General features: G+C 30.3%; 3 protein-coding genes across 3 annotated transcripts; all 3 read left to right on the top strand.

The window, feature by feature from the left end:
* Positions 1–511: 511 nt before the first annotated feature.
* LOC101261115 (uncharacterized) lies at positions 512–5,835 on the top strand. The gene is made up of 4 exons (XM_004238130.5): positions 512–1,113; positions 3,786–4,271; positions 4,621–5,136; positions 5,524–5,835. Exons 1-4 carry the CDS (start codon positions 622–624, stop codon positions 5,605–5,607), a joined length of 1,578 nt encoding a protein of 525 aa, XP_004238178.2. The 5' UTR covers positions 512–621; the 3' UTR covers positions 5,608–5,835.
* A 3,285-nt stretch (positions 5,836–9,120) lies between these two features.
* LOC101260814 (patatin-like protein 2) lies at positions 9,121–11,708 on the top strand. The gene is made up of 7 exons (XM_004238129.5): positions 9,121–9,374; positions 9,593–9,777; positions 9,867–10,053; positions 10,157–10,318; positions 10,400–10,702; positions 10,861–11,036; positions 11,405–11,708. Exons 1-7 carry the CDS (start codon positions 9,243–9,245, stop codon positions 11,478–11,480), a joined length of 1,221 nt encoding a protein of 406 aa, XP_004238177.2. The 5' UTR covers positions 9,121–9,242; the 3' UTR covers positions 11,481–11,708.
* Positions 11,709–14,396: 2,688 nt separating this feature from the next.
* On the top strand, positions 14,397–16,556 carry LOC101260531 (patatin-like protein 2). The gene is made up of 7 exons (XM_004238128.5): positions 14,397–14,637; positions 14,754–14,938; positions 15,041–15,227; positions 15,312–15,473; positions 15,548–15,850; positions 15,991–16,166; positions 16,286–16,556. The coding sequence occupies exons 1-7, from the start codon at positions 14,506–14,508 to the stop codon at positions 16,356–16,358; spliced, it is 1,218 nt and encodes a 405-aa protein (XP_004238176.2). The 5' UTR covers positions 14,397–14,505; the 3' UTR covers positions 16,359–16,556.
* The last annotated feature ends 1,742 nt before the right edge of the window (positions 16,557–18,298 follow it).

Here is an 18,298-nt window from a genome sequence, read left to right as displayed (position 1 = left end):
CCAACCACCTTCAATACTACTACTATCATCATCACGACATCACCACTTCTAGCATATATATAAAATATTCATTTATTTTAAATATTTAATTACAATTTTTACGTATTTAAATTGTACGTGTTATTATATTTGAGAACAAATAAATTATGTCTATCTTGATGTTGAAATGCAAACATCATTAATTATTCATTATTTAAACCTAGAGAAAATGTTCCAAATTATTCTAACATACATTCAAATTCATTTTAAATCTTGATTTTAATAAAAACAAATAACGTCCAAATAATAAACACTTGTGAAACAATAAAAATCTTTCTTATGATATAATAAAAAAGTGTTATAAAAAAATAATTTATCATATATTTAAATGCTCAATTATAGTAAATTAAAATTCATTTTTTGTCTAAATAAATTTAAATAATTATCATTTTATTTATCTTGCAAGATTAAAAGAAATAAAAAACAATGGGCACATACATGAATGAGTGTAAAAACCCAAAGAATTTGCAAAACCCCACACCATTTTGCTTTTCCCTTCTAATTTTATTCCCTTTTTTCTTCAAGTCTTCTCTTTTACATAAAAAAAAAAGAGAAAAAACTGTTTCCCCTTTGCAGCCCTGTATGGCTTCCTCAAGCAAAGAGCCGATCTCCAATCCCCCAATCCCCGACGAGGAGGAGGAGGAGGAAGAAGACGATTACGACGAAATCGATGAAGATGATGAAGAAGAAGAAGAGCGAGAGCGAAGGCCAGTAACTGAAGAATCTCGAGTGCGTTCCGATAGGGCTAAAATGGAGAATTTATTCCGGCGGCTGTCGTCTGAGAGAGTGCCAATAAGAGTCCATGATGTGATTATCCAAGGGAATACTAAGACTAAGGAATCACTTATTGAGGCTGAAATGGAAGCCCTAAAAAGTGCGACAACTCTTCAGGAGTTGCTTAAGGCTGCAAGTATTGCAAATGCGAGACTTCAGCAGCTTGATATTTTCGATTCCGTTAAAATTACTTTGGATTCTGGTCCACCTGAGCTGCCTGGGACTACAAATGTGGTTGTTGAGATTGTCGAGAGTGAGAATCCACTTACTGGAAGTGTTGGAGTTTTCTCCAAGCCTGAGGTAAACTATCAATTACTGTATTCTTTTGAGTTTAATGCCTTATGTTTGATTATATGTTTAAACTAACTCAAGCTCTGCTCAGTTGATTGATGTGTGAAATGAGGAAAGATTAAAAACATTGAACATTTAATTGCTTGCACTACTATGAATAATTCCGGAGAAGATTCTGCATTTTAGGTGACAAGTTTTTAGTAGTGTTTCCAATTCAATATTTGCGAATTCGAATTGCCAAACCAACAATTCACAAAGGTTTTGTCTGTCATGGATGTATGAAGATTTGCAAAATTATGTGATATTAGTCTCTCAATTCTATCTCCGATATCCCTATGTTCTATGAGAACTTGTTGCAAATTGTTTTTTTTTTTTTTATAACAAATTAACTAGGTTCAGATTGTTACCCCTTTTCTCTCTCTGAGAAAATGACTTATACTTTTTCCATCTAAAAGAAACCTGACTTATACATTTCGTTTACATGCGTAAGTTTTAGTACACATATTGTCCAATGTGTTCCCGTCTGCACTAACGACCCCCTTAACTTCTCTTTGTCTTTCTTATACTCTTGAAGACCTCCGAGTCTACTGTTAGCGACTTACTACACTCTTGTTTTGCTTTAATAACTCTTTGCATCTCCTTAATGTTGTGGTTGAAATCTTAGGCATCAAAAATACCTAGAACTTCATTTGCTACTTTCCTAATGCAACTTGTCATTTCTTTCCTCAGAATGACTACATTGGCTTCTAAGTTTCATCCTCCTTCATTCAACCTTGTCATGAATTCTATTTGGTTTCTGAATTTTTGCTTTTGCCACCAAATTTTTGGCTCCATGTAGCTCTTCTAACTCTTTCACTTCACATCTACGACCCTCAGGTGGCTAGGGCGTGGCCTAGTATGATTTTGTAGTCCTTATGTGTCTAATCCCTTGTTTCGGTAAGGATGTAGTCTGAGACTATGTGCACTTTTATTTTCAAATACTATTGATTTGATTCTTTCTTCTAAATAAGTGCAAGTTAAAACAAAATCATTTGTTGGAGACCCTCTGAAATAGCCTTCTACCTTTTCATTTCTGGTATCACAACTTTATCTCCATGTGTATGGTCATAATCGTTATATATGCCCTCACAAATCTCTCCTGATAATGCTCTGTTGGTCACTTTTGCATTTCTGGTACCACAACTATATCGCCTTGTGTTTGGTCAAAGCTGTTACTACATTTTTTTTATATGTTCTCGCAGATCCTCTTCCAATAAAGTTAACTTGGAAGAGACTATTTTTAAATTCCCTCAAAGCCATTCTATATTGACTTATTTTAACTGGTCAAGGAGTGTAAGATGTTAACTTGACTAGTTTATTTTTATAAACAACTTGATTTATATAATTTATAGTTGTGAAAGTGGAAAGAAAAATTAAAGTGATAGTTAAAGAGTTGATATGATAGACAAAGCATCACATCAAAATTTCAAGATTTAAATGTTTAGTTAACTATTTTAGGACATCCAAAATGGGTAAGTATGTCAAGCAACAAAAAAAGGAGGATAAAAAAGAGTGAGAGTCTCATAAGAATTGGGGTGTATTAAAGATATTTCATTCACCTGGTATAGTGGTATTAAACTGGAAAAATATTGCTAAATATCTAGAAGAAATCGTTGTGGAAAATAATTAAGCCATAGTTATATTAGGTGGATTTACTATCCATTAAAAGAGTAAAGGTAACACATACTCCTAAGGGGTGAATAAAACGCAAAGCTAGTACTGAAGTTCACCTTGCACTGGCTACATCATGCAAACACACATGAGCGTGGTGTTAAAAGTTTGATATTAGTTGTGAATGTCATCTATATAGAAGTAAAAGTTACAGCTTTAAGTTGGAAAAAGAGAATATGCCTGGAATCTTTCAGCTTGTCTTCAGCTGTGTTTAAAGATAAATTAGGAAAACGGTGGAAATGGAGAGCAGGCTCGGAATATAATAGCTTGAACTGCTTAGGCTCTTTGCACCTAAATAAATAGTAGACACGCAAAAAAATAAGACGCGAAACTTATCGTAGCCTTCTAAGACTTTCTTCTCCAACTCACTCAATCGATAGGTTGAGGCAATCAACTGGAAATCGACCAAAAGGACCTGTCAAGCCTTAGAAGTCAAAGCATGGATCACATATCATCATGCATAGCTTATTAGCTGTAGTAGCTGCATAGGAAACATAAAGCATATAGTACTTTTCTCCATTGTCATGCATCAAATGGCTGTCTCTCCTCTCTCAAAGCAGGCGAGCTTCAAGCTTGGAAGATCAAGAAAAGCGAGAACAGGAACTCCTAGAGCTGCTGGAGAATAGCAAAAGAAAGATCTCAAGGCTCTGGGAATATACCACTCCTGATGCTCTTCTCAGAGGAGAAGATTGGCAGTATGTCATTGAGGCTCTGGAGATGACTAGCTAATTGCAATGACTGTTGAGGATGTGCATACATAGTTGAGTGTGACACTGTGCTATTTAGGGGGAAATTCACTTCAGTTTGCATGCGTAACTAAGAACTAGCATAGACCATGTTTTGTTACCCTGCTATTGGTGAACAATATATTGTGTTCTGTCACATGGCTTCGGATTTATAGAAGCAACATGCTTACATTATTTGCAGTTTTTTCCTTGGATTCTGATTGAAACTTCAATTTGCTTCTGTAGGCTAGAGCTTGGTCACTTGAGGGTTCCTTGAAGTTGAAAAACTTGTTTGGTTATGGTGATATATGGGATGGGTCTTTAGCCTATGGCTTGGACCTGACTTCAGAGGTCAGTGCTGGTGTGTCTCTACCCAGATTCAAAAAATTGATCACCCCTGTGACAGCTCGATTATCTCTTCTTTCCCAAGATTGGCTGAAGTTCTCCTCGTATAAAGAACGAGCTTTGGGACTTTCTCTTGGTCTACTGTCATCCAGAAGCCATGATTTGTCCTACAGTCTCGCTTGGCGAACCTTGGCTGACCCGTCACAAATGTCATCGAGAGCAGTGAGGAGACAGCTTGGGCATAGCTTAATTTCAGCTCTGAAGTATACATTCAAAATTGATAGGAGAAATTCTCCTTTAAGACCAACCCGAGGATATGCCTTTCTGTCGTCTTCTCAAGTTGGTGGCCTCCTACCAGATCATCGGGGGTTACGCTTTCTCCGTCAGGTTCTTACAGTTCACTGTCTTATTTTATGTCTTTCATCCCTTTTTCTCTTTTTTCCTCCCAATAATAGATTTTGCTGTCTCTGTGGCTGTAACCTATTTAAGTTGCTTTTTGAACTTCTGTCAGTAGTGTGATATACAGGTTTATATTGATATTGAGCAGTTAGATTTGTTGCAGTTTTCCTTCTACCCGTTCTGTTTTATTGTTTTAGATGTGATCTGTATCTCACACGTTCTGGCTATCTTGCCTGGTATCTATTTCCCACCATAGCCATATATTTCCCACCAATATGCTTCTGATTTCTGTAATATCAAAATCACTGTATAACAGAGCTTATGGATTTCTGAACAGGAGTTGGACTTCCGCTATGCTTTACCTCTGGGATTTTATAATGCTGCTTTCAACATTGGAATTTCCGCTGGTGTAACTGTTCCATGGGGAAGTGGGTTCTTAAGTCGTCCCACCTATTTACCTGAGAAATTTTTCCTGGGTGGTAATTCTTCTCCAGTTTGTGCACTGGGTGGCCCATCATCTTTGTTGGGCTTTAAGACCAGGGGATTGGGGCCTGCTGAACCTAGAAGGCAAGTTACAGAAAATTCCACTGATGAGAGCTCTGATGCCTCTTCTGCAATAGATTTTGTGGGAGGAGACCTTGCGGTTACTGCCTTTGCAGACCTTTCTTTTGATCTACCACTGCGGGTATTGAGAGAAGCTGGGATTCATGGCCATGCTTTTGCTTGTACCGGAAGCCTGAATAAATTGACGGAAAATGCGTATAAAGATCTATCTTTACAGAAATTCAAAGAATCATTCCGAGCTTCGGCTGGATTTGGTGTCATTGTACCGACCAAGCTCTTCCGAATGGAGGTAAGTAATCCATGTTAAATATCTGCTTGTGGATTTTTTTTCTTCGCTATAAAAGTTGTTCTCGGATGCAAAAATTTCTTCTTCGCCATATATGTTTCTGAACTTTCTTTTAGTTTTTTTACCCATGTGCCATGCATCTATATGCTTTTTATTTGTTCATTTGTGCCTTTGTCCACTAAAGCATGGCTACAATAAGCCCAACATGTTTTGGGGTCTCTATGCTTTTTTCCTTTGGCTCAATGGTTTTCTAAATCTAAAATTGGTGTTCAGACACATAAATGTAGTTTGTTAGATGTCGAAATTACATGATGATAATGGACACAATTATTTTTTGAAAAATGCACACGAGTATCCTGGGCATTTCTGACTATTTGATTCCATCACTAGGTTAATTACTGCTATATAGTGAAGCAGCAAGAGCATGACCGAGGGAAGACTGGTGTGCAGTTCAGCTTCTCCTCATCTTTTTAGAAGCTCAACATTGCATGTTCTGTTCCCAGCGAATTGATACGGCATGGTTTCCTTCCGGTAAAATTAACATAATTTCATCCTCCGTTTCTCTGTTTTGTATGAGATGCAAATTTAGCCGGCCCCAACAAGTGCACTTCAGTTTCAAACTCTGGACAATTTTTCAATCCACTGTTACAGGCAAATAATTGGTGGCAAGTATTAGCATACATTCAATACATTGATTTTCAATCCGCTGCCCCAAAATTCCCCGTTTGTTATTTGGTGATTCATTTCTTATTCTAGTAGTTCAGCTTTGAAATTGATGTGCCTATACCCTTGTATCAAGAGGCTCACTCTATTCAGAGGACCATTAAAAAAATTATAAGGGGCGACCTTACGAGTTGCGATTTACTTGTAGGAGTCCTCAAAGAGAGCTTTGTTCCTTCTGCTTGTGTTCATTTCTGAAGCTTTTGGAAATGATGGTTATCTACTTAAACCCCTTTGAATTAAGTGTGTTTTTATGAAGGAAAATGGTTTTTCGAGAAACAAGCAAGTTTTTTTTACTTATTTTTAAGTGTTCGATAATTATGCAGACAATAATCAATAGTATATGTAATATAGCAAAATCGTATGGGAGTGGAGAGGAGATATAGAACTTGAAATTTCACTTATGAAACGGGCTTGTTTTCCTGCAAAATCATATGGGGGAGTTACATTACTCGTTTTTTATTCTCTCAGTTGGAAATAAAAAGCATTTTTTTTACTATAAGAGTCAAATAATAAGCATTTTCTTTTTATCTTGTAGTAGGAAATTCATGGTGTTTGCAATAGTAATATTATTAGTTAATACTCTGGACATACAATTATTCATTTTCGACGTTGAATTGTAAACTTATTTGTTCGACGTTGAATAGTAAAATTATGCCAAACTTTCTATTCAAACCAATTAAATAATGTAGAAACATTCATCTTCAATGATGAGGGTACCCATAGACTAGTTCTCTTGTTGTATGCAATAAGAAAGTAATTTTTTTTTTTCCTTTTTCAATTTGACCATTTCTTTCACTTCAACTCATTTCTTTCACGATAAGAAATAGTATTAATTTACTCTCAAATAATCGCACAAGGTTGAAATCAAGTCTACTAAAGTGTTCCATAGTTAGAAAGTTGTGATTGCTTTGTTAGAGACGGACTTAGAATCTAAAATTTATGAGTTCTAGTAGCTCTCTGGAGTTATTGATTCTTAGATTATAATTCTTAAATACAATAATAATATCAGTTATATAGATCTTTAATTTTAAAATATCTTTATGCCTCATTTGGCCGTGAGAAAACTTGAGAAGTGGTGTTTGGTCATAGAATTTGACAAATATATTTGTCAAGTATCTCAAGTTCTCAAATACTAGAAAAAAATTAGTATTTGGCTCAAATTCTCAAATATTAGAAAAAATTAGTATTTGTGTGAAGTTATAATATTTTGGAATTTTAAAATATTTATAAATTACTCTGAACTTTTATGTTTTATAAAAAATATTCATTATTTATTAAGTTTAACTAATATTTGTTACTACCTCCTCATAAAAAATTTGAGTTTTAATTTAAGTGATAAAATTGAAAAAAAAGAACGATTTGTTTTAATGAGTTATAATTATAACCTAATCAATGACAAGTTTGAATTATATATTGTTATTTTGTTGTTGTTGATTGTTATCAATACGTTATAAGGTTATCTTTTAGCCTAACATATTCACTATAAATATATTGTATAAATTTGTGGCTATTTTTAATAGTTTAAAATTTAGGGGTATACATCATATTTTTTAAAATAGTAAAATATTCTTGGAAAAACTTGGGGCCAAACACATGGTATAATTTCACCAAAAATTTGACCCAAATATTATTTGCCAAGAATATTTGTTGAGAACTTTGAGCCGTTGTTTTTTTAAAAAAACAAACAAACACTATATCCAGTTTTATTTGACGCGCCCTATGCTTGTGGGACAAAGATAATATTTTTAATAGATCTCAGTTTAAAGCAAAACAATTTAAAGCAGCTCGAAAAATGAAATGATGGAGTAAAGAAGTCATGACAAATACAATACTACTAGGATAACATTATAATATATTTTTGAAATTTTCTTTGTTAATTATAATAAAATAATACGATGATCAAAATAGACAAAATAATACAGAGGTCTTCCTTACATAGCCAACAGGGCGGCTCTTCATGCTTATTAAAAAGACAATTGATTTAGGCCCCCCTAATTTGAGGGGCCTCTATGTTATAAGATTTTTTAACAAAAAAAAAGTTAGTAATATTTGGAGAAATTATAAACTTTTCATATAAGAGTAAATAATTATTGTAAGTTAGATAGATCTAAAATATTATATCTTAAAAAAATTAAAAGGACTTAACTTATAATAAATTTCACACAAAAAAATTAAGATCTACATTTGAATTTGATTTTAGATTACATGAGACGTCTCTGATAATCAAAGTAAAGAAGTCATGGCAAATGAAAACAATAATTTCTATGTATCAAATAATTTTGAGTCACGTCTATACTTGGGAGATAAAGATAATATTTTTCATGGATTTCAATTTAAGGCAAAACAATTCGAAGCAGCTCGAAAAATAAATAATAGAGTAAAGAAGTCATAAGAAAAATAATACTACTAAGATAAACATCATAAAACATTTTTGAAAAAAAAAACATCAATTATAATAAAATAATATGATAATCGAAATAGAGAAAAAAAAAATACACATAACTTTCTTACATAGCTAACAGGGGCGGCTCTACCAGCTTATTGAAAAGACAATTAACTTAGGCCCCTAATTTGAGGGGCCTTATTTTTTTAAAGCAACAATAAATATAAAAAAAAATTAACAAATAAAGTTAGTAATATTTGTAGAAAATATAAACTCTTTCTTATAAGAGGAAATAATTATTAGAACTTAGACAAGTTTAGAATATCATGTCTCGTAAAAAAATTTAAAGGGTTGACTTATAATAAACTTCATAAAAATAAAGTTAAAGTTTCTATTTAAATTTGATTTTAGGATATAAATATATTTAAATTGCTTCCGATAATCAAAGTAAGGAAATCGTAACAAACTAAAACAATGTTCATAGATATCAAGTAAGTGTATTTTATATATATTTAATTTAAATCAAAATTATTTAAATTTATTTTATATATATTTAATCTAAATCAAAATTATTTAATTCTATCGAATCTGATGATTACGTTAAATGATATATCGAGTACAAGTAAAATGAAGTAATACTTTTCGCCGGCTGCTTTAACTTGCGTGCTGAACCTGAAATATATTCACTGCAAGACAAATTTAATAGTATTTTTTTAATTTGTTGTTCTAATCTAAAATCATTTTTTTTAATTGATGAATAAATTAAACACACAATTTTTAACGTGTTAAATTACATTTTAATTTGTCCTTAACCAGAATTTTCTTCATTTGATAAGTCAATCATTGACTCATTAAGTCATCAAGGTCTATAAATAAGCTTCATTGTACATTGCAAATGATATCATAAATAAACTACTTCAATAATATTCTCATAATACGTAATTATTCATTTAGAATAAAGTTTTCTTATACCTTCTTTTGATTATCTATTAAATCATTACAAATGGAGAGAAAAACATCTCAAATCCAACCACCAACTTATGGAGATTTCATCACTATTCTTAGTATTGATGGAGGTGGCATTCGAGGAATTATTCCAGCTACCATCCTCACTTTTCTTGAATCACAACTTCAGGTAAATTATATACATATATGATGATCGCGATCTGTTAGTTAATATCATAAATATTTCTTTTGAAAAAGCCTCACTACCTAGTGTGGTCTACACGTAACAATTAATATGCTATTACCTGTTTACTAAGTGATCTATCTTATAATGCATGCATGCATGCATGCACGCGTTCTTTTTATGACTTTTATAACGATTTCATGCATGTCAAATAAAATTTATAGGAGTTGGATGGAAAAAATGCAAGAATTGCAGATTACTTTGATGTTATTGCTGGAACTAGCACCGGTGGCCTTGTTACGGCCATGTTAACGGCTCCAGATGAAAATCATCGTCCACTTTATGCTGCTAAGGATATTACACCGTTCTATTTAGAGCATTGTCCAAAAATATTTCCACAAAAGAAATGGTACATACATATATATAGTCGTTTAATTTCATTTGTACTATACAGCTAATATTTTTTTTATTGATTTTTTTTATTTTATAAATATGTAGTGGTTTGTTTGCTCCAATTGGGAAGATGGTGCGAGCTTTAATAGGGCCAAAATATGATGGAAAGTATCTACATGAAGTCGTCAAGGAAAAATTGAAAGATATTTGCATTAGTAATACTATTACTAATGTTGTTATTCCAACTTTTGATATCAAAAAGTTGCAACCAACCATTTTCTCCACTTATGAGGTACATATTTCCTATTCTAACAATATTTTTTATGTACGTTCTATCATTTTCAGACTCCAATTGTGAAACTATATATATACTGAATATGTTATTATTGATGCAGACGAAACGATCAACATGTTGTGATGCAAAATTATCGGATATTTGTATTAGTACATCAGCAGCTCCAACTTATCTTCCTGCTCATTATTTCAAAGTTGAAGATGGCAAAGGCAATGTTAAAGAACATCATCTCATAGATGGTGGCGTTGCGGCTAATAATCCGGTACATACTGAAAACACTTTATTAATATTGAAAATTTAACTTATATATACTGACTGACTGACTGACGATACAATATTTTAGGGTTTGATTGCAATATCGGAAGTAAGCAAAGAGATATTCAAGAACAATCCAGATTTCTTCCCTATAAAGCCAATGGATTATGGTCGTTTTCTTGTAATATCATTAGGGACAGGAGCTGCAAAATGTGAACAAAAATATAATTCATTGATGGGAGCAAAATGGGGGATTGTAGATTGGTTAATTCACAAAGGCTCTACACCATTAGTAGAAGTATTCACACAATCAAGTGCTGATATGGTTGATTATCATAATTCTGTTGTTTTTCAAGCTCTTCGTAGTGAAAATAGTTACCTTCGAATTCAAGTAAGTATACAAAATATGAAGTAGATGAACATGTTATATATCATATATTAACTCAGAAGACCTTAATAATACTAGTAGGATAGATGAAAGGATTTTTAGTTGTATAATATGTTGATTAATACTAATAATTTTTTTGGTTGTTAAACCTAATTAAATAGGAGGATGAACTAATTGGAACAGAAGCCTCAGTAGATGTGGCTACAAAGAAAAATTTGGAGAGATTAGTGGAAATTGGAGAAAAATTATTGAAAAAACCACTTTCAAGGGTAAATTTGGAAACAGGTTTATCAGAACCAACTCCTAAAGGAGGCACTAATGAGGAAGCCCTTAAGAGGTATCTATCTCATCATAATAATTTAAATTAGATACTATCTTCGTCATAAATTATTTATCGTGTTTGAGAGATAATTATTTTATCATTATTTCTATCTTAATATACAATTTGTAGTCTTTCATCATATCAAAATTTTAAAATAATAAATAATTCGAGATAACTATTATTACGGATTATTTGATAAGGTGTTTGAAAAGTCCTGCCTTGTACTTTAATGAGTAACATGTTTATATTAATATATTAATTGATCTATTTTTTTTGTATTATCAATGCATGCATAGCTAGTCTTTGCTATTATATGGTCTAAATTGTTAGAATATTTGTATATGTAATAATTTAACTTATGAAAATCTTTAATCTTGTGATAGGTTTGCAAGATTATTGGTAAATGAAAGAAGACTTCGTGAATCAAGATCACCACTTATCAAGAAAGCCTCAAAGTAATGCAGTCATAAAATAAGAATCGATTTATTTAATTAAGTAATATATATTGTCACTATATATAAATTTCCTAGCTAGCTATGTTCCCAATGAAATTTTCAATTTTGGAGGGAATATTATGTATTTTATGAAATTTGATTTACTTGTTGTACTAGTGTAAAAGTGTATTCATTCAATATCATTCCATATAATACCATATATATGGAAAATGAAAATAAATTTGTTGTTAAAGTTGTGAGTTCGATAAATTTTAATTTTTACTTGTTATACATATCAAAGAATTGTTTTTTTTTTTCATATTTTATCTTTAGTACTAATATTTTTTTCCCAAATTATTTTCTAACAATCATTTAATAGGCACAGTTTAATAATATATATATACATACATACATTATATATATATATATATAATTGTTTGTTTAATAAGTATGTTAAAACGTAATTAGTAAAAGTAAACTAAGAGATATTTGGAAATATATAGATACTTAACACCAAATTTAGCAGGACCTATATTTAAGTAACCACTAACTAGTCCTTGTGTAAATATTTTCAAACGAAATAAAACATGTAAGAAATACTTGTTTCCTTTTCATAAAAAGAAATATAAAAAGATATACTACTTGTATTATTTTAAAATTACTCAAACATATGCATGCATCTAAGCTCAATGAATAATATAATGCAATAATTATTAGCAACGGTGGATCACCTTATAATTAGGTGTTCATTTGAATTATTTTTGAAAGAAAATTATATTATTTATATATGGTTAAAATAATTTTTTAGATATATAGTAGATATCAAACTTTCATCAGCTACTTTATATGTCTATTTCTTCATATCTTGAATCTCCTTATAAAAAATTCTAGCTCCACCATGCATTATTAGGGCGTATTTTTACAAAAGGTCAAATCCATCGGTGGCCACTCAAAGTTGGCATTAATTTTCAGTTAGACATTTTAACTGAGCTTTTTTCATTTTAGACACCTTATGTCATGTCCCGCTGCGTCAATTTGACACTTTTTACTGAGATAGCATAGTAAGTGTGAAACACTTATTGGACGCGCGTGAGAGTCTCATTTCACCAAAAAAAAAGAATTTCTTTTTCTTCCCCAATTTTTGGCCATCATTTTCTAAGCTTAAACTTTTTCTATGGTGAAATAAATTGGACGATGACACAAACAAAAAGTAAATTCTGGCATCTAAAAATTTTAAATTTTAATACTTATCCTCAAAATAATTTGAGAAAAAATCAACATAATTTTTAAGAAGAAAAACACACACTCAGAAATGGCAAGAAATTATATTTTCAATTATCAAATTATATATTCATAACAAATAATTTTAGCATTTTAATCCATTTGTATGCATTCTCACATTATAATCACGAAAAAAGTTCACATTAAGACTCCATACTTATATACTAAAGCAACAATTTTTCATTTGCATTGATCCAGAAATTCAGCCTAAAAGGAAGAAAATATCCCCAAAAAGGGTCAAACAAATGTATTACCACATCAAAAAAATCAAACATTCAAATATCAATCTATCACAAAAAAAAATGTTCTTATCTCACGACATTCACAAAGTGACGAAAACAAACAAAAAATGCTTCTTCTTTTGACACATTTGGGTAGGGGAAGGTCGGGGGTGGTGATGGGTGGAGAAGACAATCTTCGTGAAAAAGATTGGTTGGGATTTGAGGTGGGAGTGGAATAACGGAGTAGGCAATTTGGGGTGGAGGCGTGCGAATAATTTTCATAAAATTAAAAGTGGTTAATTTTAAAACAAAATTATTTAGTTAAATAAATGACACATGTCAATGAGTCATTGCTAGTTTTTTTTCCTATTAAAAAATTATTATTTAATAAATTTTTTTCTATATATGCCACTTGTTGTTATTTAATTCGTCACTTTAACAAGCGAGTGTGTTAAATACACCTTACAAATTTGATAGATTATTGAAAAAGTGTTTAAATTACATAGTTAAATATGATATGAAGTGTCTAAAATGAACAAAACCTAATTAAGATGTCTAAGTGAAAATTAATATCAATTTTAAACAGTCACCGATAAATTAATCCGCAAAATAAAGTCAAAATTTCACATTCCAATTTTGTCTTGTCATCCCCCCCCCCCCCCCCCACCCCAAACCAAACCTTCTTTTTTAGAATTAATCTCGAAGGTTCAAATCTCACAATTGCCTTATTGTTGATTTGTTTCTATGGGGTCACCTTGTGTCCTCTCTTGCGTTTTCAATAAAAATGCTAAAAATGTGCCCAGAAGTTTAAAAAGTTTATGATATTTATTTATTTAAAAATAAATTATTTTTTAATTTATTAATCAAAAATGTGATTTAAATTAAAAGAATAAAAAAATTTAAAAATAAAATAACATAAATAAAATATTATGCTAATCAAATTTTCTAGCGAAAAATGATTTTTTTTTCTTTTTCTTTATTTGCTTGGTTCATTCTTCATTTTGACGCGTTGAATTTCCTTATTCTATTATTATTGCCATTAAATTTTGTATAGGTAAATTGTCTCTGTACGATATTTAAATATATTGAATGAGTAATCAATATGAAATACTACCAAACGAGTGAAAAAAATAAAATAATTTCAGTAGAAAAATCAAACCTTTTGAAAAGTGTTCCATATAATAACCACACAAACTTAATGATGTGAGTAGAAGAAAATTCAAATATTTATTGTTGTTCTACGTCCAATTTAATGAATAAACCTACTTTCTAGTCTTATTATTTATTGCTTACATATTTCCTATAATTTTCTTTAATTGAAAATTTCGTCATTTTATAAGTCAACCGTTGACCCATTAAGTCATCACGATGATATATGGACCAAGTCTCTCAAAGGTTGAGGCAAGTGATGCCTATAAATTAATTTCGTGTCCTTTTTTCAAAAATATTCTCATAATACAAACAATTCATAAATTTAACATATCTATTTGTCCAAAAACTTTGTTACGCTCTTTTTTTTATTATTAATATATCAGTTAAATTTAAAAAATGGAGAGAAAAACATCTCAAATTCAACCTCCAACTTATGGAGATTTAATCACTGTTCTTAGCATCGATGGAGGTGGTATTCGAGGAATTATTCCTGCTACTATCCTAAGTTTTCTCGAATCGCAACTTCAGGTCAAATTTTCTTTTATAATATATACACATGCATATTGTATACGTTCCTAGCTAGTTAATACTGTAGTTATTACTAAATCCTAAATCCTGAACCCTGAATCGTATTAAATCTTCAGGAATTGGATGGGAAGGAAGCAAGACTTGCGGATTATTTCGACGTGATTGCCGGAACGAGCACCGGTGGCCTTGTAACGGCCATGCTAACGGCTCCAGATGAAAATAATCGTCCTCTTTATGCTGCCAAGGATATTACACCGTTTTATTTAGAGCATTGTCCAAAAATATTTCCACAAAAGAAATGGTATACATATATATATAAAAAAATATAGTGTTTAATTTTATTAATGATCTAAGTCAAAACAAATATTAATTTTTTTTTTTTTTTGAATTTACAAATATGCAGTGGTTTATTTGCTCCAATTGGGAATATTGTGCAAACTTTAATTGGACCAAAATATGATGGAAAATATTTGCATGAAGTCGTAAAGGAAAAATTGAAAGATACTCGTCTTAGTAATACTATTACTAATGTTGTTATTCCAACTTTTGATATCAAAAAGTTGCAACCAACCATTTTCTCCACTTATGAGGTACATATATATTAATTTGACGATCGATAACTATAATTTATCACGATCTGCTTAATATACTGAGTATGTTATTATTTGTTGTAGACGAAACGAGCAGCATGTTATGATGCAAAGTTATCGGATATTTGTATTAGTACATCAGCAGCTCCAACTTATCTTCCTGCTCATTATTTCAAAGTTGAAGATACCAAAGGCAATTTTAAAGAACATCATCTCATTGACGGTGGTGTTGCGGCTAATAATCCGGTACGTACTAAAAACACTTTATTAATATTAACAATTTAACTTATATATACTGAACTGACGATACAATATTTCAGGGTTTGATTGCTATATCGGAAGTAAGCAAAGAAATTTTCAAGAATAATCCAGATTTCTACCCTATAAAACCAATGGAATATGGTCGTTTTCTTGTAATTTCATTAGGGACAGGAGCTGCAAAATATGAACAAAAATATAATTCATCTATGGCAGCCAAATGGGGGATTGTGGAGTGGTTATTGAACAAAGGTTCTAATCCATTAATAGAAGTATTTACACAATCAAGTGCTGATATGGTTGATTATCATAATTCTGTTGTGTTTCAAGCTCTTCGTAGTGAAGATAGTTACCTTCGAATTCAAGTAAGTTAAAGCAGGACGTTATATTTATGAACGTATATATATTACATATTTACTCAGAAGACCTTGATAATAGATGGAATTAAAAAGGATTTTGATGTGTAATATTTGATTAATAATTTTTTTTTGGTTGTAATTAACAGGAGGATGAACTGAGTGGAACAGAAGCCTCGGTGGATGTGGCTACAAAGGAAAATTTGGAGAGATTAGTGGAAATTGGAGAAAATTTATTGAAAAAACCACTTTCAAGGGTAAATTTGGAAACAGGTTTATCAGAACCAATTCCTAAAGGAGGCACTAATGAGGAAGCCATTAAGAGGTATATATATTATCGTAATTTTAATTCGATACTATCTTCGTAACAAGTTATCTATCATATTTTTTTTACTTTCGATTTGTTATAACTCATAAGTTATGAAATCTTAAATTTTGTGATAGGTTTGCAACATTATTGGTCAATGAAAGAAGACTTCGTGAATCAAGGTCACCACTTATTATCAAGAAAGTCTGATATTTATTGTTATTATAAATTATCTAGCTAATATTTCCGATAAATTGTTCAATCTTAAAACTAATATTAGGTATAGACAGGGTAGTATTTTATGAAATTCGATTTATTTTTCCTTAATTATAGTATTAGTACGTACTAGTGTGAAAATGTATTGATCATCATCATTCTATATTTATAATATATGTTCTTTGATATCTACGTAATTCTTAGTACAAAACTAATGTCTTGTTCATAGATTCTTTATTTTCTGCTTTAACTTTGTTTAAAACAAAGTCAAAAATCAGAAAATATTATTAGTCCGACTTTGAGTGAGTTATTGATCTCCTTATTTACTAACTCAAACTTACAAAATTAAATTGGTACATATATTGATACATGAAAAACGTTATTAAAATGTTTCATGCATATATATTATATACAATTATAATAAAAATAATATATTTCTTATAAGATACTAAAAGATTATAAAAGAAGGAATAAAAAAAATTAGAAAAATTCAATAGAAATTGGACGAATTGAATAATAATACACATTTTAGCTCATTTCAACATAAGTAATTTTTACGCGGCTTAATCATCTTCCTATTTATTAATATAAGATATTTATACATTCAGATTTGATATAATCTGCACATTTGATACCTCTTGATTATATAAATATATCTTTTAACTTGGTTTCGAATCACATTTATATCCTTCAACTTTGGGTGTACACAAGCAAACACTTAACTTGTATAAAATTGAACAAATTGATACACATGTCCTATCTGTCATCCTACATGTCATTTTTTGTCCTATGTGATGTCCTACGTGTGTTCTGTCATGTGTTTATTTATTTAAAAGTTGAATAGTTAAAATACTTGTTTGTGCATTATGAAAGTTGGAGATTAAAATTAAAATTCGAAACCAAATTTATGGTCCCTCGATTAAAATGAAAATGATGATAGATTTTCGTCAAAAAAACAAACAAACAAAGTATTTACCTTAAAATGCTAATTTACTTGGACCCCCAAAATGAATTTTCTTGTACATTTTTTCTGGATTCTGACGTCAGCATATGCAACTATTCTGAGTCAGCGTGACATCAACTACCATATTTTTTCCCAACTTTTAAACAGTAAAATGATGCCAAACTTCCTATTTAACTAATTAAATAATCTTGAAAGGGTCCAATAAATTAGTTCCTTTTGTTGTATGCTAGTACAAATAATTTTTGTTTTTTAAAATTTTGATCATTTCTCTCAATGTAACTATTTCTTTCACGATAAGAAAAGTATTAATTAACTCTAAAATAATAATATTACAAGGCTAAAATTATATCTAACAAAATGCACCATATAGATAGGTGAATGTGGTTCAAAGTGAATTCAAAATTTAAAATTTACGAGTTTTGAGTTTTAGATTTTTAAAGCTATTGAATCTTAAATTTATATTTTTTCTCAAATAATTTATTTGTCTAATTTTAATTATACGTATATAATTTAAGAAACTAAAAAGAATTGGTGATTAATTTTGTGATTTTAAATAGAAGATATGTAAAATTTATCAAAATAATATTTAATCTTGTGATTTTGAATATGACTTGTGAAAAGTTAAAAAAAAATCTTGAAAAAATAGACTGAACAAGAAAGAAAGTGAATAATTTTTCATTTTTGAATTTGACCATTTCTCTTAATTTAACTCATTTCTTTCACGATAAGAAAAATTAATTAACTTTGAAATAATCTCACAAGGTAGAAATCAAATCAAACAAAGTGCTCTATAGTTTTAGATAGATATGATTCATTAGACTCAAATTCAAGATTTAATATTTACAAATTATAAATTATAACTTTTTAAATAAATACAAAATTTGAGTCAAAATCATGTAAATTAATTAAAAAGAATTGTGTTAAATTTTCACTTCTTGATATTCAGTCTTTTTGCTAATACAAGTTTACC

Source organism: Solanum lycopersicum, chromosome 4 (genome assembly GCF_036512215.1).
Source record: "Solanum lycopersicum chromosome 4, SLM_r2.1".
Taxonomy (NCBI): Eukaryota; Viridiplantae; Streptophyta; class Magnoliopsida; order Solanales; family Solanaceae; genus Solanum; species Solanum lycopersicum.
The sequence above is the reverse complement of the archived record's forward strand: the minus strand, read 5'-3'. Positions and strand labels throughout refer to the sequence as shown.

Coding starts and splice junctions, on each gene's coding strand:
- LOC101261115 (XM_004238130.5), top strand. CDS start 622: ATGGCTTCCTCAAGCAAAGAGCCGATCTCCAATCCCCCAATCCCCGAC. Junction 4,272..4,620: donor GGTTACGCTTTCTCCGTCAG/GTTCTTACAGTT, acceptor ATTTCTGAACAG/GAGTTGGACTTCCGCTATGC. Junction 5,137..5,523: donor CCAAGCTCTTCCGAATGGAG/GTAAGTAATCCA, acceptor TTCCATCACTAG/GTTAATTACTGCTATATAGT.
- LOC101260814 (XM_004238129.5), top strand. CDS start 9,243: ATGGAGAGAAAAACATCTCAAATCCAACCACCAACTTATGGAGATTTC. Junction 9,778..9,866: donor ATATTTCCACAAAAGAAATG/GTACATACATAT, acceptor ATAAATATGTAG/TGGTTTGTTTGCTCCAATTG. Junction 11,037..11,404: donor AATGAGGAAGCCCTTAAGAG/GTATCTATCTCA, acceptor ATCTTGTGATAG/GTTTGCAAGATTATTGGTAA.
- LOC101260531 (XM_004238128.5), top strand. CDS start 14,506: ATGGAGAGAAAAACATCTCAAATTCAACCTCCAACTTATGGAGATTTA. Junction 14,638..14,753: donor TTCTCGAATCGCAACTTCAG/GTCAAATTTTCT, acceptor TTAAATCTTCAG/GAATTGGATGGGAAGGAAGC. Junction 14,939..15,040: donor ATATTTCCACAAAAGAAATG/GTATACATATAT, acceptor ACAAATATGCAG/TGGTTTATTTGCTCCAATTG.